The sequence below is a fragment of the Bombus vosnesenskii genome, unplaced genomic scaffold (genome assembly GCF_011952255.1).
Source record: "Bombus vosnesenskii isolate JDL3184/JDL3185 unplaced genomic scaffold, Bvos_JDL3184-5_v1.1 scf7180000013304, whole genome shotgun sequence".
Taxonomy (NCBI): Eukaryota; Metazoa; Arthropoda; class Insecta; order Hymenoptera; family Apidae; genus Bombus; species Bombus vosnesenskii.
The window spans coordinates 898,049-921,142 of NW_022882953.1; the positions used below are offsets into that span (position 1 = coordinate 898,049).

At 38.7% G+C, this 23,094-nt stretch overlaps 2 protein-coding genes across 3 annotated transcripts in view; both read left to right on the forward strand.

Moving 5' to 3' along the window:
* The window catches only part of LOC117234290 (probable serine/threonine-protein kinase dyrk2), a 266,454-nt gene that overhangs the window by 97,077 nt on the left and 146,283 nt on the right, over nt 1–23,094 (forward strand). The gene's annotated exons all lie outside the window — the stretch shown is intronic.
* LOC117234296 lies at nt 998–22,443 on the forward strand. The gene is made up of 2 exons (XM_033495372.1): nt 998–1,610; nt 21,409–22,443. The coding sequence occupies exon 2, from the start codon at nt 21,992–21,994 to the stop codon at nt 22,307–22,309; it is 318 nt and encodes a 105-aa protein (XP_033351263.1). The 5' UTR covers nt 998–1,610; nt 21,409–21,991; the 3' UTR covers nt 22,310–22,443.

The window sequence follows — 23,094 nt, forward strand, 5'->3', positions numbered from 1 at the left end:
ATCCAGGCATATGTATGTAATCCTATGAAAAGAACGAACTGTCAAAGTTGACCTAACATCCTAATCCAGAAAATCATCACCAAGGGACAACATAGAAAAGGTTCGAAACAAGCATTCTCGTCCTTTTATTAAAATATGGCTACTTTTCCTAGGAGCTGCATTCTCTCTCGTTAGAAAATGTTATAACGTTTAACCGAACCTCGTCGTTCACTTTGGTTTGCGTTTTTAATTATTACCGAGGGTCGAGCAATTAGTGTTCAAATAATTAATCCTGCTGCCTGGGTTACCTTCCAAAGAATTTTTACAATTCTGCGACTTGCAGTTTCAATCCAACGTTGATTGTTCTTTGCAAGCATGAAGACTCCTGTTCTCGATTGAAAGCAGACTGTAAGATCGATTCCTAGAAACTGTGAGAACTACGACAAGGTGAAAACAATAGAACGTATACCGATCGGTACCAAACGAACCTGTTTGTTAATACACCGCCAAATCTGTCGAATCTAGTACAGCCCCGTTCGACTGGTCACCGTATACACCTAGATGCGTGTACAATCAGGTGAGGCATAGAAACAGGGCAGCTGGTGGAAGGTTCGAGGCGAAGGGTGGGCTCTCCGCCGCGAAGGTTGGCCGAGAAACGAGCCGAACGGGAGACGTCGGGACGACGAGGCAACGAAAAAGGAGCGGGAAAATCGGTGAGAGACGGACGTAGAAGGGTTGTGGTAGAGCGAGACGAGATAGACGTCAGTACGAGGTACTCTCTTTACATCGGTTAAAAAAGGATAGACAGAGGGTGCGGGCAGAGGACAGAGACGAGGGACAGAGGGGTTAGCCAAGAGTAGGGGGTAAGAGAGAGTAGTATCGTGTGGAGGGAGGGGAGGGTGGAGGGTGGAGAAGGACCTGCGCGCGAATTTCCCGCGTTCGCTCAACCTCATATTGATCCCACCCCAGTAACTCCCCGCATCCTACTACTACTAGGCTAGAGGGTTGAAGAGAAGAGAGGGTTGGCGGGGTAGGAGGGTGCCGTAAGGGTAGGAGGTGGGTGGTTTATCGGCGTATACACAGTACGAGGGAGAGGACGGCGAAGAGAATCAGAGGAACGCGAGGCTCCGGGTGGTCCAGCGCGAAAAGTCGTGTGCTGTTTCGAGCGTTGAGAACGCGTTCACGTAACGGAAGAATAGTTGGCCCTCACGGTACATGTAACGTTTCGTTCAATTTTACGTTTTGAATATCGCGATTATCGAGTTACCGATGTATATTTATGCGTCTCGTGATTATCAATTGGTGTCGTGAACGTTGGTCCGTCGTTGGTGATCGGGTCGATCCTCGTTGCGCTATATCTCTGAACGTGGTCGTGCGATGATTCGACGAGAGAGAGCCAGTAAGTTGGCGACGTGGTGCTAGATTGTCGATGCGGTACTCGCGACACCCTACTCGTCGACCTTCGTGATTCTCGCTCCTCCGGTGTCTCCGCGTCATCGATCCTCTTTGGGTGACAGTGATCGAGTCTTCGTTCCGGAAGGATGTAAACTGGTGGAATTTCCGGCGGTGGAGAATATCGAGGAAGAAACGGGAGAAGAAGAGACGCGTGAATTGGATCTGCAAGGAAGAAGGTGTGAACTGAGAAAGAGAGAGAGAGAGTAGTGGCCTGTGGTTTTTCGGGCTTGCTCGACAGCAATCGTCGAGAGGTGATCTAGCCGTCGGATCGGGATTCGGATTCGATCTCTGATCGGCCGGGGAATAAAACAAAGGATCACGTGAGATATCTCTATCTCATTAGTCGCGCACTTTCTCCGTTCTTACGCACCATTGACTGCGGCATTGTAAAATGATAAAACGGATCATCGGCAGCTGATCGATCAAATCGAATAGCTCTGACGTGTTCCTTTGATCGGTGGAAAGTGCGTTGTCCAACAGTCTCGAAAAAACAAATTTGCTCCGAGACGCTATCGCAAAGAGAATTTTCGTTTGCTCGTTTCCGCTGCAGGCTGCAAGCTAACGCGTCTTCTCGTCCATTTCATGTTCGGTACTCGTATATATCACATACATTCCTCGGCTATTGTACGTTACTTATTGTATATGTCGTTCGTGCATACTCGTGAACGTTATTTCTGTACGTTATTCGTGTACGTTGCTAGTGTACTTACTAATGTCGTCGCTCACGTCGTCGTTTAACTCGTTCGATCTGCATCGTCTGGTTGTGTATACGTTCGTTGGTCCTCCACGCGTTTTCACGTATGCATGCCGTGACCGTACGCGACGACCTGGCTCTCGCGTGTGAGAACCTGGCTCGCGTGGCCTCTCCGCGTGTCGACGATCCCACCGCGACCGTTCTCCAGGCGTCTCCCTTGGCGTCGCGCCGTGGACGTCGACGGCGTCGCAGCGTCGCTGCTGGGAAATATGCGGGCGCGTTTTTCGTTTTTCCACCGCCGAAGATAATAATACAGAGATATCGCGGACAGATATGAAACCTCCCAGGAACCGTGTTATCAACTCCATGAATTGAAACGTAGTGGAAAGACAGGATTACAAATGTCACTTGAAAAGATTTATTTTGCATTTTGTGATGTTTTTTCGGTTTTTTATGAGGTATACTGATCACAATACTCACGAAAAAAAAATTTTGTAGATATATCACATAGCGTGAAACATCTTGAAGTTTCATTGGCGCTTTGATAAGACACTACTGTCATAATTATATTAGTCAAAGAAACCAATTCGAAAAATGCAGTTGGTTAATTTGGCTACGTAAAGGTTCGTATTCGGCGAACGTGATCGGGCCTAGAAATTTTTGAAATCTCGTTCAACATCGTCTGATCGTCTGATCGTCTGATCTTCGTCGAATGGAAAACACCTCGATGGAAATAAGGTCCGACCGTGTGTGTAAAATGTGTCCGTTGTTTGCTGGTCGATCAGTTTGTCGATCGAAAGAAAACGATGGAGATGTCGATAGGTTGCAATAAGTATGGAGTACGGTCTTGACTGAATTGCATCTTTCAGTCACATTGCGCTTGTTAGGGAAAATTGTGCATCGGGGTATGGGATTAGATCGTTGGATATGAGTTTGTGGAAATTAGAGGAGCTCTCGAGAGTCTTGAGAACTCGTTTCACGTGCTTTTAGAGGGTAGAGCTATTGGATCGTAGGATTGATGGGAACGTCGTGTGCAAAAGGTTTTTGGATTGGAAAAGTGTGTTACCTATTGGTCGACAGAGGGGTGATTGCTTCAGGCAGCCGAGGAAAAGTGTGTTCCTTTCGATAGGTGTATCGATGTGTGTGGATAATACTAGTTTGGAAAAGGGGCTTCCAAGTAATATACATAGATAGACTTGGTCCGATAAAATTTGTTGACTGTAAACGAAAGACTTGCAGCTATAAAAAAGATAATTTCCTTTTCTTGATATAATATGTAGACAATATAGATTATTATAGATTATATTATATTATAGATTATATCGTCCATAAATATTCAGACACTCGTAGAAAAATAAAATATACGCTTGAAGAATCAATACAACTACATTCGGATTTTAGTTCGAAACGATTAATTAAGTTAGTGTAATGGAATTCGTGTACTAATAAACGCTAATATTTGATTTAATAATGTTCGATAACAATGTTCGGCCAACTGAATAGATAGAAAGCTTTCGATAAAATACTTGGAAGCTTTTATCTGATCGCGAAACAGAAAGGTGTTATTTAGGCATAGTTTTCGAAAAACAACGAGCACATCGTGCAACTTTGATCTGTAACAAAGTAGAACGTATATTTACGCGAACTTTTCTCGCTCGTTTTGCGTCCTGAATTCAGTACGCCTACGTGTTACTATGCATTCTACATGGAATATGCGATTTTGTCACGGTTCATCGATTCCTTGTACAAAACACCTTGATTATATATACTTTCGTAAATTGTTTACCGCAGACAATTTCGTAATCAGATATTCTTTATCTGAACTCTTTGAAGCGACGTTTATGTCGAGAGACGTTGTTCCAACCTTTTCTTTTATTCTTCTTTGGAATAATACTATTATCTATAATTCATCGAATACTGCGACTAGCAATCACTAAAAATATTGCTTGCAGTAGAGTTGAGTAGTTAATTTTTATTCTCATCGTACTTTAATTATCGTTATCTATGTAAAATACGTTTAAATACACGTTACATACTAGTTACTCGCAAGTATTAATCATCGAATCGGGTGTCTATTTTATTAACAACAAGAATAACAAAGTCTGTAATTAATAATAGTTCCTTTTTGCTTATGAAGAAATAATATAGAAAATGACTAAAAATTCAATCATCAATGAGAGTATGTTAAAAATATTCCGAGCTGCGAAGAAGCTAAACAGAAAATTGACTATGGATAAAATAACGAAATTTATTTCGCTTCCACGTTTCGTTTTATTCTACAAGTTTAGTCCGGTTGCACAGCAGTGAAACGACCATTCTATGTAGATACGTCTGCTCGTGGAAGATTGTTAACAAGAACTGGAAGTCTGCCGTTATCGCGAAATGTACCTCCGTTCTTTTCTTCTGTCCGGAATATTTAGCGCTATGGGGTTGATAAAGTTTTCTTTTGCGTCAAAGTCCATTAAATGGCTGCGAGATCGTCACAATGGCGGTCTAATGGACCGACAGGGAAACTTCCATACGATTCGTAGAAAGATATAGGTTCGATTTAACGATCCATAATACTGGATAATGCTAACAGTGTATCAGATGGTTCAGGTTGTTTCGTTGACCGCGTAAACTTCATCGTCACAGCAATATAATCGCTCGCTTTTACCGTCGAGAGTAATATTCTCACTTTCAATGCAACGTGATACGTAGAGTGAGTAGCATAACTGAACCAAAGAAGGTGCTTCACAGGGAAATTTATAGTATCGTACAAAATAGGATGGGTGGAAAAAAAATTAAGATAATGTTCTTTAGAGATATTGCTATGTTACTCACTGCAGCTGCAGAATATGTTTATCAGGAAAGTATGATCTTAGTTTCGCGTAAATGTTCGCTAATCGGAGAATACGCTTTGAATTCGCGTAGTCTCATAAATATTCGTATAGCAACAGATCGCACGTAAGCGAGCATCAAACATATATCTGAAACTTAAAATGTCTGCTGGAAACTACTGAACGCAACTCGAATGAGTTTATCGCGACAGCTCGGTATAAACTCCGATGAAATAGTTGTAAATAAACATTTGCATCAGTAGATGGTATATTACGCTTTAACATATTCCGCGCGGGTCACGTAACTCAGAAGTACGAGAATTTTATATAAAAATATATAGTTTTGCACGTAATACGTGTAATATAAATATTGGAACGAAAGTTTTTCAAAAAACCAAACGAAATAAAATATAATTTAGCTTTTCGAGGGATACGGGGGAACCGGATTCGAAAAGATACGACGAAGATTATTGCGATAAAATATCTCTGAGTGTACCGAATCATTAACGACTACGAATAATCAATTTTAACGCTCAATCGTCATATACGCGTGAGCTCATTATTTTGAGAAAAATAGAGAATAATCTTTTTTCGATTTTAACAAAATTCGTCTGTGAAGGGATTAAAATAAAATTAAAGGAATTCGTATTGAACTCGCGCGTTAAAAACCAAAGGAGGAGAAGATAACGAGACGTGTAATATTAAAGCGTCCTTCGTTTCTCCATCTACTGATCCTCTTTTATGAAATTCTAATGATCTCTCGACCCCTTTTGAACTTCGTATGTTGGCAAAACTTGTTACCTCCAGCGCTACATTATTTCCCATTAACTAGCGGTTATATCGACTTATTGAAACTCAAAATTCTGTGTCGTGCTATAGAGTAGTTTCAGAAGCTTTTGTAGACACGGAGTTTGCTCGGTCAAACCGTTTCAATCGAAACTATTGTGTTGGTGTAAGGCAGATCCTGCTGCTTTGAAACCTCGAGCGCAAACAATTCTCGTTTCACTGGTTCAAAGTCAACTGGTTTCTGCGAGGAATCAGGTTGTATTCCTTCGCAGTCCTCTTCTTTGAAATTCGCACAGGATATTTTCGCCAACCTGATTTTCCGCCCTACACGGGATTTATTGTTTTACTGTTTCTTCGATGTAATACGATGTACAACTTTTTTTTTAGTTTATGAACAGAAAAAGTGGTTCTTTATGGCTTGAAATCTTACATAAGGAATCTATAGCTAACGGTAGTATTTCAGAAACTTCTGCCTCGGATGAGGTCGTACCATAAGTAGCGCGGTTCCTTGAAAATCTAAATTCGTTGCTACGTTAATCTTATAAAATGGAAATGCAAAAGTTAAGGTTTAGTGATGAGAAAGGATGATAAAAAATGGGGCAAAATATATTACTAATTATAGACAAAATTGTCTATTTGCATTTAACACATAGGATATTCACGCGGAGAAACGATTCTGGTCATAGGTCAGGATAGTCCGCAGGTTGGAAAACAAAAACGAGCCTTCAACCCAGGAAGAGTCAAGGAGGTGCACCATCGTCATTATCATCATCATTATCGTCGTCGTCATCGTCGTCTTCGTCGTCTTCTTCGTGTTCGTTCGCAGTAGACAGCGAAACGTGCAACTTTCTCGCGGCTGGTATTAATTACCACACATCAGGCAGCGCGAAAATGATTAATAGTAATTACCATTGGTCGGCCAAAGCTCCGCTATTCTCTAAAACGACTCGATGATTAGGATCTGTTTTATGGTTGATCGCATATTTGATCTTGGCATATGTTCTACGGACAAATTCCAATAGTTCAGCAGCATAAGATTACCGAGATAAGGAGACAATTTCACAGTTCTTTTTTCATTTCTTTCGTTTATTTCAATTCTTCGCATCATTGAACATTGTTCGCACAAGTTATTAGAAAAAAGCAGGCTCCTTCAGAATTTCTTACAAACCAAGTATTGCATTTATTAAACGCAATTTATTAGGAAAGAATCGACATTTCACTGTTTGTTAACATAATTTATTACAAACAGAAATATCTAAATATTTCCCAACATGGCTCACAAAGGTATCAACATTTCAGTATTTAACACACCCTAAAACCATTTGAAACAAACTTCTGTTCTGATCTACAATGTGCAACATAACATTCGAACTACGTGGACGCATGAATGATCGAAAACTCAGTCCTTGCAGTCGGTCCTCCGGATATGCACAGCTGGTGAGTTCGGTTTCTGGTGCACTCGAATGCATAACTATGACTCAGAATTCTCTCTGGCGAAAGAAAGCGTTTTCTATCTTTCTCTCTCTAACGATTCGTTACGGGCAATGCGTGGACAAAAGTTTGATCTGAATGCACCGATAGAAAACGGATATGTATATGTACGTATATAGCTACATATGTGCGTCAGTCGTGAGATCGCGATAAATCATTAACCGGGCGTGTTTATTGGCTATGCACGAGCAAATCTCTGGCTGCCGGTGAATTTATGCTTGGGCCTGATCTCAATCGTCGATCGATCGATCGTGACTCGCGAATCGGGACCAACAGGCCTTGCGATCGGCCTTACCGCTTCTAGGAATCAATAATGTCGTGATTAAACATTTGTCGCGTGATTTTTACGCTTTATCAATGACAATAAATCAAGTTTTACGTAACAGAGGCAACAAATAATAATAAATATACTTTTGTATGTTAATACGTTGCTTACGCAATTTTTTCCGTTTTCTAATATTTTTACATTCTTTTTCTATTGCCTCGTTTTTACGATCGTCTCAGAAACTACGGTATAATTACGGGCATTAAATTTTTCATATTTCCACGTTTCTAAGTTCGTCTTTAAAATCGTAATATAATTACATGCGTTTTGAAACACATTACGTTTTATTCTGCTTCTTTTCCAATCATCGTAATCACTGTAATTGATATACGTGTAATAGCATATAGTTAATGCAGGGGAAGGAAAAGTTTTGATTTAATGCTACATTACTTGTACGAGTTACGTTTATAGCAATTTGTCTTAAAAGATATGAATAATATATTTAATACAGACGTATATATATTTACACGCAAACGCAGAATTGAATATAATCCTCTAACTTTGAGAAATTACTATTCATGGCACGAGAGCTTGGGATTTATCTATCGTAGGTAAATATAACTATAAAACTCGTAAATCCATTCGTACATATACCAATAATGTTGTACTTTAACGTAATCCTTCACAAATGTCACTAAAAGATAGGGCATATTGATATACAGAGTGATCACGAAACAGTGGCAAAGTTTCGTCGCGTTTAATTTTCCAGAGAAAAAGATAGAATTTAATTTCACTAATAACCGTAATAAATTCATGGAAGAAATGTTTGATAATATCGTGAATAAAAATTAACTATTTCCGAAATCGGTTGCGCACATTGTCTAAAATATTTAAATTTCACGATTACGCCATCGCAGTATCATCGATCTAATATAAAACTTATATAAGATATCGATAAAAAAGTTTGTCGGCCGGTACAAGAAATTCTACCTAAAGCTTACACAAAATTGACACTGAAAAACTATCTATCGCAAAAAAGCTTTTCGTCACTAATACCAGTTTTTCAACAGAGACATCGGTTATCTCGACAGAAAAGATAAAAACAATTTGTCACGTTGCAATTTTTCAAATAAAACCTAATCGACACGTGTAAAAGGAAACTTCCAAATAAAGATTCCACGGATACTATAACTACGTAATAGGTAAAACAAAAAGGAAAAAAGAGAAATGCAGTTCCTTAAAAAGAAACTTCCACGAATCGGCAATAATCTCGTTGAATGCAGCAAACGCGATATTCCATCCACTGTCATTAAATTGACGGTCGATGGAAAAAATTAGCATATAAACTAATATCGAAATAAGTCGTATCACATGCACATGTTCGTGATATTTCACGATTCACGATGGAATCGCCATTTATTCTTATCGAACAAATTTTTTATCGTATACCAATCAAAAGTGACAGTTTTCTGAAAATTGTCTTTATAATATGAAAAATCGATACTGCCGTTGTATAAAAATCAGGATTGAAATTTTACTAGAAAAGATTATCTTTGTCGCATAAAAGTCGATAGTGAGAAGTTGCTGAAAAATTGTCGTCACATAAAATTCAGGAGTGCAAAGTTTCTGAAAATTTCTTTCGATGTGGCTGGCGTTCTATTTAGTTTCCTCGAAAATGGTCAGTTTTTCGACGGATCTCGTTTCGATTTTTCCCACCGGGCGCTCTACAGGTTGCGCAATGTAAATCAGGCCAACCTGCTGTCCAATATCGAGGTTCTGTCCACAGAGGGGAACACTTCCAGGCTATCTCTATTCACCCTTGACGAGCGTCCACGATAAAGTGCACGCGATACCACCTCTTTTCCGCGCAATAAAGCGATTTTTGCAAAATGGGGTGGCGGATAGTTCGCGTTCCTATCACAGGCTTGCGGAATGTGTGACGCTGCTTTCTCTTTTTCTGATTGTGTTCATAATACGTGTGTATGTTCGTACGTATACACTTCGTACTTCGTAAATGAACCAAGAATGTTTATGCGTGTGTGGGGAATTAAAAGATGTTAAAGATATGCAGAATGCGTGTAATATGCAAAAATATGTAAAATATTCAGCGTAAAGCGCTTATTATGATATTTGGCAGATGAAACGAGTTTCTTATGTTTCGCTCCTTTGATTGTGTTTATGAAAATATGAATTTGCATAAACGTACGCAATCTACTGATGGGTATTCAAACATGCTGGTTGAATTTGTAATATATACGTGAATTAATTTTATGGGTATACTAGTTGTATGAGAATGAGAGAAAGAAATTGAACAAGTTAATTACAAGTAGCTACATGGAAGCTATAATGTTTACATTCTCGTTGATTCTACAATGTCTATCTACGTTGTAGGCTATAAATTTTAAGGATTTCAAGTTATCGATAAATTTTAATTAGCCCTGTGATAAGTATTCGTTGGTTGAATGAATTTCTACGATGTATAAAACAATTATACAGAGGGAATTAATCAATATCATTAAATCGAATCCCGTGGGAAATAAGCAAGTGTTGGAATACTTGTGTACGTACAGCTATATGTAGCTGGGTGTGTGTAAGGTTGATAAGGTTTTAGATTTATATGCATGCGACCGTGTTCGAAATAGTTGCGCTGGACGTGATAAGAAATCAAGTTCACAGGTCAGCTAATTTGTATTTGCGAATAGCAATGTTGCTTTGGCTGATTATTATCTGATCCTCTGCGGACATATGTTAGCGGACAAGGGTATAGTGAAAGCGTAAGGTATCGGTATATGGAAGTTCGATAAGGAATTTGATAGAAAAGTAATTTTATTAAGTAGCTCTTTATCGCAGGTTGAGTCAAGAACTGTTGGAAGTTCATAGAAAAAGTTGGAATATCTCATTGAATCATCCCGCTGTTTCTATGTATTGCTATTGAATCTTTTAACTTTAGTTTGACTTCATGCTATTTTTCTTTCTATATCAGAACTAGGTCTTTTTTTATTTTTTTAATATCTTTTTCACTTTATGATCTTTTTCTTTTTGCACTAGTGTATTAACTTTTTTCTTAAATTTTTTAATGTTTGATTTAACTTAATACTTCAGATTTATAGATACTACATACTTATTAAATGATAAGTAAATAGATTTTAGTAATTTAAGGATAATCTGAAAATCATTAGACACCAAGTTGATCACTAAACGCATTAATCCTATGAAAAGACTAGTTTCATGGAAACAAAATGAAAGTCGATGTTTTCCCAAATTAAGGGTAGTAGCTGCTTTGAAGATGCTCAAAGTGATGGCAGGAAAAGATGGTAAAAGGAGATTTTTTTCTTGGTCAACGACCTAACCTTTTTTCCTTCCTGTTTGTTTCTTCGTGCTTCTCGTTTTCCTGTAATTTCGACTTCTAACGAGACGAATCATTTTTTTCTCAATACTTCCGTGGCTCTTTTCCCTTGCCTGATGGCTAAAGGTAGAAAAGCACAGAACGTAACGCAGAATGTTCGTGGACCGATTCGAATATCTTCTAGCAGGATTTTAGAAAGCGTTTCTTACTTTTACGTTGCGATGTTCGTTACGCGAGCTTAATATCTCTTGCGGTACGTCAGCCATGACTGAAGGAAGTACCTTCGTGCTTTATTTCGATACAGGTTTGCACATATACGAAGTGAGTTACGAGAAACGTGGAACTTAATTAACTTTGGATCTGAAGGAACATAAAATATAATTTGAAGATCTGGATATCTGAAGAAAGAAACGTGGTTCTCCTTTTTTTCCCTTATTTTTTGTCTTAGATACTAGTTCCATTTGTAATTATTATATATATTGTATTATTTCCTTTGTTAATATATCATTTGTCCAATAATCTATTTTATTCGAGTTAATAGAAAATATTTTTTACAGCATAGGAAACAAAGAAGGATGAGTATGAGGATTGTAAATGGTTACATCTAGCGAGAATAAAAAAGAATTTATTTATTCATAGAGTAATTAAGATATCTCACGAACTAATTATTTTTTCAATAATTCAAGGTTTCATTACCTTTTTACATAGAATAATAAATTGCAGTAATTTACGAGGAAGTAACTACACGGTTCTATCTAAAAGAATTATACAACTGCATAATGTATTGTTATATTTACAGAAAGAGTTCTCTTTGAACCATTTACATTTCATCTCTTGCACCCTCTCCCAATTATTATAATCAGCAAACTATCCGTACCATTTACGCGCAAAAATATCTACACGTAACATCTATATATATTCACTACATATATACACCATAATTTCTCTACAATTTCATTTAAATTATCTTATACGTGTTTCTTTGCGCCCTGAAATCCAACACTACTCTATTTGATCTCCTGTATCCGGTGACTCACCGTGTATAGACACATACACAGTCAGTGATTCTTGCAGCTTTTACGCGGACTGCATGCAATCCTCTCACGTGCCGCAAATGCTACAATTTTCTCTTGCGTTCGTTCGTGACGCTCTACCGTCCAACGATTTTTCATCGTTTCCCTCTGTCCGTGCCACGATTCGCCTCCGTCACACGTCCACCTATGTACCTAAACGAAATTGACGATTCGTCGCCTTCGCTTTTTCCTCTGTTTTCTCTCTGTCGCTGTCGTTTCCTTCATTTTTTTCCTCTTTTTTCATCATTTTTTTCTCCAGCTTCTGATTTTTCTTTCTGATTTTTCTACTCTTTTTTTCTTACACTGCCACTTACTTCTCGGTTGGTCCATTATTTCTCTTTTTTCCCCCCTATTTCAACTCTCAATCTCCATTCCATCTCTTTCTCTGTCCTTGTTCCCTTTTCTTTTACTTTGCCTTTTTCCTTTCTTTCACTCGCCTTCGTTTCCTTTGTCTCTCTTTTTATTCGCCTGTTCTTTCTCCTTCCATTCGTTCTTTCTCTTTCCAACATTACCATCAGTAAATCACGGGACGTTTATTATCAGTACACTTGAAATAGGCGAATGGATGTCGTCATTATCAAAAGAAAACGATACTCGTCAATTTGCGTGTATTATAAATAACTGGTTAAAAAATGTACATAAGACGCAGAAACATATGAAACAAAAATTCAGGGTAGAAGCTGTACTCTATTTAGGTTACATTTCTTTAATCGTTCTCTTAATAATACGAATTCGCATAAAAATTCACAGTCTAATTACAACTAAAACCAGAGTAGAGTACACATTAAAATAATTCGCAACATAAATTTATACCTCGAGGGTCTTATTACGAACATGTTTTATTAAACTTTATATTGAAAACCATCGGTCTCGTAACTTATGGAACGTACGTCTCTTTATCTCTTCATTTTTCCCACTCAACCCCTGCAGCTATCTCTCCATGGTTTTCCAAGGAAAATGTCTTGACGCAGGTATTGCTCGAAGTTCGTGTCGTAGAGACCATCGTTGTCGTCGTCGCGAGTAAAACACACGGTTATGTTGCGCGCGATTTACGATCACGTACGCGTCTACAACGACGACGACATCGTATCTCCGATAATTTCGCCAAGCAGCAAAGCACCGGATAACTTTATCGTACGCACTTCTGGAATCATTCCGTTTGAACACGAAACACGGAAGCATTCGCGTAATGGCTATTCAGCTTAGCTTGGATTTAACAGGACTTCGGAATGAGACTCGGATAGGATATATGTATATATATATATATATATATATATAGAAGAGACGCTTAAGTTGATTATTGGAATGGAATGTTGTTCGAGTGGAAGAAAGTTCTTATGGGGTTGTATTATTCTTTAAAGAAATTTTTATTTTTATCCTTGAATATATGGATAGTTGTTTTCGTGATTTTCATTTTAAGACGTCGTGTAGTACGATACGTAGCGCTATATAGGATTTATTTGAACGATTGGGATTTTAGAAAGTGTCTCGAGAAATGACTAGTTCGGAACGATGAGTATTATTGCTTTTGTATTCTTGGATAATTTCTTAAATCTTATTGTTCGAATATTTTTACTAGATCTATATCTATATACAATTCAGTATTACTGGTGGATATAAATCCTTTTGTTCGTAAACATAAAAATATTCTATCCCCAAATCTGCTTCTACGCATAGTATTATAATTTTATTCCCTAAATAATCACCTTCCTCCGACTTGTTGCGTCAAACCTTCAATACAATTCATTTTCACAATATATTTTTTCAATTCAATACATTTCATTGTTCCCATGGTTTTACGTTACATTACGATCCTATAATTTAACTTACATAAAAAAACAGCTATCCATCTCGCGTGATAAAATGTCCTTTAATACCAATATAGATTGCCTTTATTATCCAATATCGTTTCGATCTGTAAAAAATACTTGCCTCTAATACCGGCAAACAGTGACAACATCAAAATATCAGTTAACGTAATCGCATCGTAGAAAGTAAAACAAAGGCCATTGTTTGTTATCAAGAATAGTGGTTTTTCGTGTCGTTTCTACGTCGTTTCTGCCCCATTGTGCAATTTCTTTCCCTCGACCTACTCGAGAAGGCTAATCGCCGTCTGAGCCGTCATTTCCACAGCCACGCTCGTTTCACCCCTTATCAGCGTGTCCGAATCGCGTCCAACTTTATCTTCACGGGCTGCGACGCTATTTTCCCGTTGGTTGGCCTCCGCGAGGCGGCGAAACACGACAGCGAACTCCTGACGCTGATTAATAGGGATTATTAAATTACAAATTGCGGAGGTAACCGGCGACAAACAATGAAAGTTCACCGGTGACGTTACAGTTAAAACGCTCCGCGTCGTCAGGTGAATCGATCGTGATTCGATACGTCGCGCACGATTAACTTTAGATTCGAGGCACGTCGTATAGTTTCTTTCGTGATATTATAACATTCGTTACGACATACAGTAATATAATATTTTTAACGAATATCTAATCGAAGCGTAAGATTATCTGAATAAAAAAGTAATGGTACTTATTATATTAGTTGTTGTTGTGTATCTTTATTTCTTTATCAAGGTATCGTTGTATTTTATTGGAACTGCTCAGAGACATTATATTGAATGTCAGAATTTTTTTTACAATTTTCTTGAAATTATCGCATGTATATACCATTTTCTTGAAACACATAAACTCGTGCAAGTGGATAACTCGTTTCTGAGAAGCTCGATACTAATCACATACGAAGATAAAATTGTGGAACTCATGGAAAGTGACTTGATCAGTTTTATTTCTGAGAAGCTCGTATCACCGTAGCAGTTAATTCGAAGTTCTATATAGTGTTGAAATTCTCTATCAAAACCAGGTATTAACCAGTCTGCGTATTATATTATACAGTATATTACACATTACACAGTGTTATACATAATATACCGCATACATTTAACAATAATATACGTATTACGTAACTCTTACATGGCTCATATCTTAGCTTCGAACAACAAGTTACAGCACTAACAGTAACAGCGCACCAACACCCCCAAATTACTCACCTCTTTAAAACCATCCCCAGAAACGTTTAAACAATTCCACGAAGTCCATTCATCGAGTATCTCTTCAAAGTATTATATGTATGTAACGAGTAATTTCGAAGCACATATATGCCAGATTATAGCCAGTGTGGTCCGAACCATGGCCTCTGATACCGATCTGCCGTGGAATCTGCGTCGCTTCCGAGATAGGTAGGTACAAGAGGAAGCGGAGCCGGTCGACTTCGTTATTACTCGATTATTGGTGTTGCAGGGGTAATCTCGTCGGTAACCTCGCAGCTCTCGCACTTAGCACTTACGTGGCGAACGGTACACGCCAATAACAGCTGACCCCCATCCGGTAACCCCACTTAAAGTCCACGCGGAGAGTAGCTCTGGTCAGTTCAGTCAGTAAAGGCATCGGAGAAGGCAAAAGAATTGGAAAAAACGAAGGTATCCAGCGTCTCGTAACGAACGAATGGCCTCGATAATTGTAACTCTGCTTCTTGACGTTTGGCAGCTAGCGAACAGTCGGCTTAATAGAAAATCCTGGACCTTCGTTCCCATTTCGATTTATCGATGGTGATATCGGGACAGATAGCGGCTCCACGTGTGCTCGTAGTTTCTTGCGGAAGAAATGAAGAAATAGAAACTTGCGGAGGGAAGGTGGAAGGCTGATATTTGTGGATAAGGTGGAAGGTCGGAGATATTTCGGATGCTCGAATCCAGGTTATAGATACTTGGTTGGCGTCGGGAGGAAACGTTTGCGAATTAGCTGATTAGGTTACAGGAGGTAGATTATGTTGACAGGAATCTTGTGTGGCTTGGTTTGGTTGCTTTGTGTGTCTTAGGGGCTGAGATTAATTCTCAAGTATCGTTACCGGGTGTCACTGTGAACCTTAGAAGGCTGACACGAATGATATCGCTGTAATATATTGATAGTAGCAAATATAAAATTCCCTTTGAGAAGAATATATAAATGAAAATTGAAAAATAACGTAATTGAATATGCAGAGATATTAAACCTGTTTCTACAGAAGGACGGCGTTTAATTATTATTTAGCGTTTTCATTTAATTAAAATTGTAATTAGATTACATTTAATGTTGATCCTGAGTAACGCAGTCGGAAATTCCAGGAAAGATACGGAGGAGAAAAATCGCAAATGTTATAACAGCTGAACATTGTCCCAAACCAACAGTTTAAGCAAATCCTTGGTGCTCCGTTTCACGGCTAGAATATTAAAAAGCTAGAGATCGATATCGTAAATTGATGGAAAAATAGTTGCAAATGACATACATATTGCGTTAACACAATTTCACAATCTCCAATGTATTGAATAACAACATATATGGAACACGTACGTGGAACAAAGGCACGACGATGAAAACGATAACCGGCGCGTTTCCCTATTAATTAATCTGGTGTATCAAACGTCCGGGGCGTTATTATTTCTAGAGACAAAGCTTATCCTTTCGCGGCACCAAGTTTCTCACTATTGAGTGAAAATTTTTCGTGCTTACCAGCTGGTATTGTACACATCGTGGTGTTCTTTTCAGCGTAGCGGAGCGTGGAACAGTTCACTTTTCATCGTATCTGTGCCGAAAGAAAAGTGGCCCTGGTAGCCGAGCGCCGAGCTACCTAGTTTCCACGCCCTTTAATTACCGCCGCACCACGACTAGTCGCGCCACACCGAGAGAAGTTGTCATTACGGCTGCTAAAGAGCCGTCTATAGTGTTGTGTGGTCCCTTGCCACATTCTGTTCTCTCCTCTCTCGCGGCAAAGGTCGTCAGAAACGCCAAGAAAAAGCCATTGTCCAGTTCGAGATCCTTTGTTCGGGCCACTCAACCGGGCCTGTGTCCACCTTTAACGACCAACTCGGCTTCGTCATCGGGGACATCCTGCGATTCTCTTTCCCGGTCGGTAACCACGCTCGAATGACAGATACACGGGCGTGATCCATCTTTGGGCGTTAACGGAGAGATTGATGCTTGGCTTTTTCTTCACTCGTTAGCGACCAGATAGGTTAATTTGTCTGAAGGTAGGCTAGGGTGTATTTATCTGTACCTTAGGTTAACCACGTTTTTACATTCTGCTTAACGAGTTGAATCAAGGGAAGATGAAGACAACTGATCTCTAGTTGTCGCGGGATGCTCCAAATTGGTAGTTGGTAGTCGTTAGAGAACTATGATCTTTAGAGATGATTTTGCATCATTACGGAATACATTTAGCTAGACAGTTGATAGGTATATTTCTGCAATCTAAGAGGATATATTCGATCTTGCTATTTAAGGGGTTTGCAGTAATTTGAGTAGCTTTCTATTTCACAATATCACGGTATTGTGAATGCTAGCCTATTTCTAGTACAGTTTCAATTATTTCCTCGTTACCATTAAATTTATCAAACTTAACCTGGCGCGATCAAAAAATCTTGTAACCCCAGCCGTATTCCCTCTCAACCTATCTAAGAGCGAGAGAAATCGATTCGAGTAGTATAAAAACGTGTTCCACCAGACGCGTACAATGTCTCCCCGGCGAAGGTAGAAACGGCTGATTCCCGTGGGCGTTCTAGGCGTTCCAGCTCTCTCAACAGTTTGTGAAAACGATTTAGAAACGCGGCTGAATCGCACAAAGGAAACTGTGGTGCGTTGACCGTCCTTTCGAGGCCCAGACACCGTTGCCCTTGGAATTCCTTTCACGAATACCTGCGCCGTCTTTCTGCACCGAACATAAAGCAAGGTAAAGCTCTATAAAGCGGGTATAAAATTCGTCTGCCTCTGACTCGTTTGCGAATAGGTAATCCGTGGAATAGGCGTTTTTAATTGCCGCTCGCTTCCAAGGACAACGGTGAACATCCCCATAGGGAACGAGCAAGCGGGCCTTTAAACCTACTCAGTTTATTCATCCGTACGTTTACTTCGACTGCTTCTCGAACATTAACTCGAATCAGATAGGGGTTTCTACTCGGTTCACCGATAGTCCGGAGAATTCCTTTTTTGTAGAGTTTTCGTTACTGCGTGGGTTTTGCAGAAATATACTTACATATACGTATTACAATTAACATGTGGTTGGGGCAATTGAACGTTGGCAGTGGATCGTGAAATATCTCGTTTTTATGTGTCGCGTGATAATCGTATACAGAAAGTTTGCTTATCGTGAGGTAATGTAATTTTTGCTGTCGTGTTATCCGGCTAGTGAGTTTCGTGATAACCGCTAACAAGAAATCTCTGAAACTAAACAGTCAACGTCTTACATTTAGCTCCATTGGAAAAACGTAGTATTACGTTTATCTAACTAACAATCGTTGAAAGTCAGAGAGGTTTTCTCGAGTGCAATTAAACGGTTGCAAATTCAAAGATGTAAGGAGGAAAATATGAAAACACATAGGTGCTAAGAATAGTTTTACGAACTTCTTCTTAATTGCGAGAAATTTCATTACAGTTCGCTGCTTTGTCATTGAACTTCATTTTTTCACTGATCACTTTTATCTATACATGTTTATCAAACAAACTAATTTTACAGATTGAGAGACGAAGAAAGCCAATTAAAGAGAAAACTAGCACTTTCCAATATTGTGACCCGCGGCAAACGCTTCCAACCATCGCTAAATCAGGAATCGTAAAACTTAATGATATTTACGGATCGTGTAAGATTGGTAGGTTCACGAACTCGTTGTTTATCGATTGTTCTGGACACTGAGCGATTTCTGCGACGCTATATAAGCTGAATCCACCCACGTTCGACGAAAGAAGTCTCGAGTTTCAGTCGATCTCCAGTATGTGGAATAAAAAAAGAATCGTTAGAGATGCAGCGACGTCTGCCTCGTCTCTAGCATGTTATATGCAAATTTTCTACCTTCTGTCTGTGCCGACCAGCGTCTGGGATATGAATCATGTTAACGTCTCCAGTTGCAAGCCGGAAATACATCCGATGCGGCGTTCGAATAAAACATGTGAATTTCTTTCGGACTTTTGGTTTGTCTTCAGTTTGCAGGTTATATTATCATAGCGGAATAAATAATTAATAAACGTAGATAATTGCAAGCGGAGGATAATTCCGATAGTTTGTTTAAATTTATTTCGAAACGAAATATTGCAGAAGAAATAAAATCACGTTATTTCTTAGGAAAATTAAAAGTGTCAAAGTGGTCTATATCGATGGAGAATTTTTATTGCAATTTAAATTTTTTCACCTTGTCTCAAAAGCTTAAGGGGCTTTTTATTAATTTTTATCCTCAAAGCTTATGAATACTACGCGTTACGCTGGTCTTAATTCTCCTTTATATTTTTATAATAGTACAATTAGGAACTTTTTAAAGTTTGAATATCCTAATTATCGCCTTGACAAACTTGTTCCACAATCTTAATTATCACCTTGGCAGACGTAATAGCCTTGGTTACTCAAGTTGCATAGTTGTATAACAATTAGATCGCAGCCAAACTCTTTTGCTGCTCTTGCTAAAAATAGGACGTCGTAAAATAATTTCAATCGTCGAATCTTACGATAAATCGACTTTGTGCTTGGTACCATTTACTATTTTTCCAATGGAATTTTCAATATATTATATACTTACAATTTGAAATATTCGATTTAAAGAAAGAGCAAATAATCTATACAATGAGATTATTAAAACCAATAGTTCGAATCAGTTGCTTGCAACTATCTTTTATATCAATTTCCCGGTTTACAACTCACATCAGCGTAAAGTAAGTATATATTGTTGCTTGCCTGATTAACCAAATTTTATTCTTATCTTCTTATCTTCACGCATATAATCACGTAAAATCGCTTCTTGTATCAGTCATGTAAAAAATACATAGTTCCATCAGTTGAAGCTTTCAGTCACGTTCACTCGATATAACTTCATCCCATCGATCTAACGGTGAACAAATATCATAACACAGTCGTTCATTTTATTAATATATACATATCCTTATTTTAATTTGGTATAAATTTTGTATTATTACCGCCGGTAGTTCTAGCGTTAATACAACTAAAGATCTCTATATGCTCGTACATATATCAACACATAATATAATAGTGTTTGAAATAAGCCTGAATTACCACGAGTAAAATATACAATAATCGTGCGGTATAATTGTTGAAAATGACAACGTGAGTTCTCGCTCGCCATCTATATGCTGACAGTTAGTTACAAAGAGGAGTAACTAGAAGATATTACTAGACACGGTCGATAGACCAGATCGATAGTTTAAGACTTCCTTTTCATTCATTCGTTCTTGTCCCTTCGTGTAGGTTTTTCGGCTCCGAGAAGTGTTTTTCATCCGAATAATAAAGTAATAACTAACGCGATCCTACCTCTAAATATAGATATAACAACAATAATTTTGTCCTCTTGATATTACTTCAATATGTTGAATAAAAGATTTAAATGAAATAGTAAAAAATTTCTCAACTAGTTTCTAAAAACTCTCTTCGAGATATCTACAACGCTTCGAACAATCGTGTTCCACTCGACCAATCTTTGAAATCTAAACGCGTACCAAATAGGTAGCTTCCTATTTCGTGCCAACAGCGTCTTATCTTCATAGCGAGAATGAACTTGCTCATTTTAATGCAACGTTCACGCGTATCTAAAATATTGGTGGAGCAATGAAATACGACAGGGTCCCTCCGTTAAATCTCGAGGATCGTTCAACGACACGTAACGAAGCAGTTTCACGGGATCTCGCGCTGTCCGGAATCATAATCGCGATGACGAGGCGGATCTCTGATGGCCACTCGGGTTCCTATTGTTCAGGGTGCGTGGAAGTCGCGTGCAGCCTGCGACGAGCACCTAGAAACTATTTAATCCAACCGACGTTCGCGAAATTATTGATGATCGATGACGTATGAACTCGAGGAACAATTTTTAGATATTATGTTCGTAAAACTGGCTGGTTTGTTTACCTTAATCATTTCAAGAGAGATTCTTTAAATAATGAACTGATTAATAGCAATTAAAAATGAACAAATAAACACACGATACGATAATATCGATTATAATGTACTAAAATTTGGAAAAATTAGGTAAAATCTTCGTGGAACCACCTAAGTGGCATTTCATCTTTAGATTTCATTGATTGAAAGATTTTAAACATTGAATACCTACCTTTGAATTTCTCTTTGAATTTGTGTCTCTATCGAAAAAGTTTGAGGTATTTTAAAGTTTTAAAGTTTCAATGATAATTTCAAGAAGTCTCAGATATGTCAGAAAGCCTGTAACAACCCAGCAGTCTTACAAAACGTTGCTTCGAGACGTATTAGGCTTCGTGGTTTCGTAATCCTGATAGGTTTAAGGCTTGTCCAGATTTCCAGACAATTATCCGCGGACACGTGTCCACGGACAGTCAATATTGGCAAGTCTTTTGTCTTCCGTCGAAGTGGAACACAAGAGACTACGTCTACAAGACAGATTGTCTGTGAATCTAGAGAAGCCTTTGCAAGTCTGAAACGCCGTTTATATTTCCTTGCAGAGTGTATATCTCGAAAGATGAATAAACACGAGAGCCTCCTAAATTAATCTGTACTTCGAGAAGATCGAGAGTGAACGGAAAGTCGCGTAATTAAGTGAAAGTCTAAAAAGCACGCAAATCTGTTGGATTTGTTCGTGGAATTTCTTCGTAGTCTGGTTGAACGAGTGGCGAGAGAATCGAAAGGCGTTCCAGAAGCGTAAAAATAGGCACGGGCATATTTGTGTGATGATTCGATGTACGACGGAAGAGAATTCAAGGGTCAAGTTGCTGTTTTATGATTCCGTCCCGTTTCTCGAAATATCCACGTGAAAAGGAGGGAAGAAGGAACGATCGCGGGCGTAGCGGTTCTTTTAAAGAACGACCACGTGAAAGATAAAGGTTGAGAAACTCGACGTCGATTGCTTCAAATGGAAGAACTAGCGTTTTCATCCGATCAACGTCATCCGATATCTGGACGATAAGTCAGCCAACTGAACGACCGCGAGAGCCGTCTCGTCGGATTGTCCCCCCGAGATCGATCGATTCGTCTATTTTCCCTTGGTTTTTCGGTCGTTTGAAAGATCGCGAGGCTGGATTGTGAGACATGGATGCCTTGCAATTGCAAGCAGCCCTGGTGAAGCTGGATCCAGCCACCACGGTGACGCCGATCGGCTCGAACGTGAAAATGCTGCCGGCTCATCATCGTATCGCGTTCACGGTCGATTTGGACGAGAACGATATAACGTTGGAAAACGCGACGCAAAACGACGAGAAATCGAACAACATGGCTATGCAGACGAACAACGCCTCTAGAAAGCTTCACAACAATTGCTCGGCCCAGCTGACCGTACCAGGCCATCAGAATCATCCTAACAACCGGCAGATAGCGGTGTCCAAGTGCGAAATGGCGGAGGTCAGGTGACGCCAGCCTGGCTACGACCTTATCTTTTATCACACTTATCCACCGCACAGGGGCAGCAAGTATCATGCTAAGCATCACGCTAAGGAGATGAGACATCATCATCATCATACAATGCATCATCAGCATCACAGATCTCATGTGGTGAGTCAGTGCGTTCTATTCGTGCGTGATCGTACGTTGTTTTACTATACATTGGGCAGGTTTCTTCTTTTTCGTTTTCTCAATTGCGAACTGTCCATGTTTGTGTCTATTGTTTGGTAGAAAATGTCTGTTTCTGTATTTCCTCTGTTTTCGTAACTCTTCTATAGTCTTTGGAATTTTTTTTATTTAAACGTTATTTACGATTAAATTAATTCTGTATCACCTATATTCGATACTGCTGTCGTTTAATTGAAAAAATTTTCTTTTTCTTTTTTTCTATTTTTCGTTTGACCGGAAAGTTTTCTTATATTTGTACAGTAGTAAAAATGTTCGTTTTCTTTTTATCCAATAGCGTTTGGTTAGAGAATTTTCCAATCCAAAAAGAAACGGATCGTTGACGCAACATTCAAGAAAGGAATTCAAGCGATTTTATTTTGCAAAATTCGAAAAGTTTGAGAGAAGGAAAACGCAATTGGGTCAAAAGAATTTTAAAAAGCGTAACAGGGTTAAGTTCTTTCTTTTATGTTAGGTTTTCTACGAACTCATTGTGTAAATTACAAAATTATCGACGAAGGATTTTAGTACAATTGGAATCGTTGTTCCGACTGGTTGTTTAAACATGTCAATGTTACACTATAGTATAA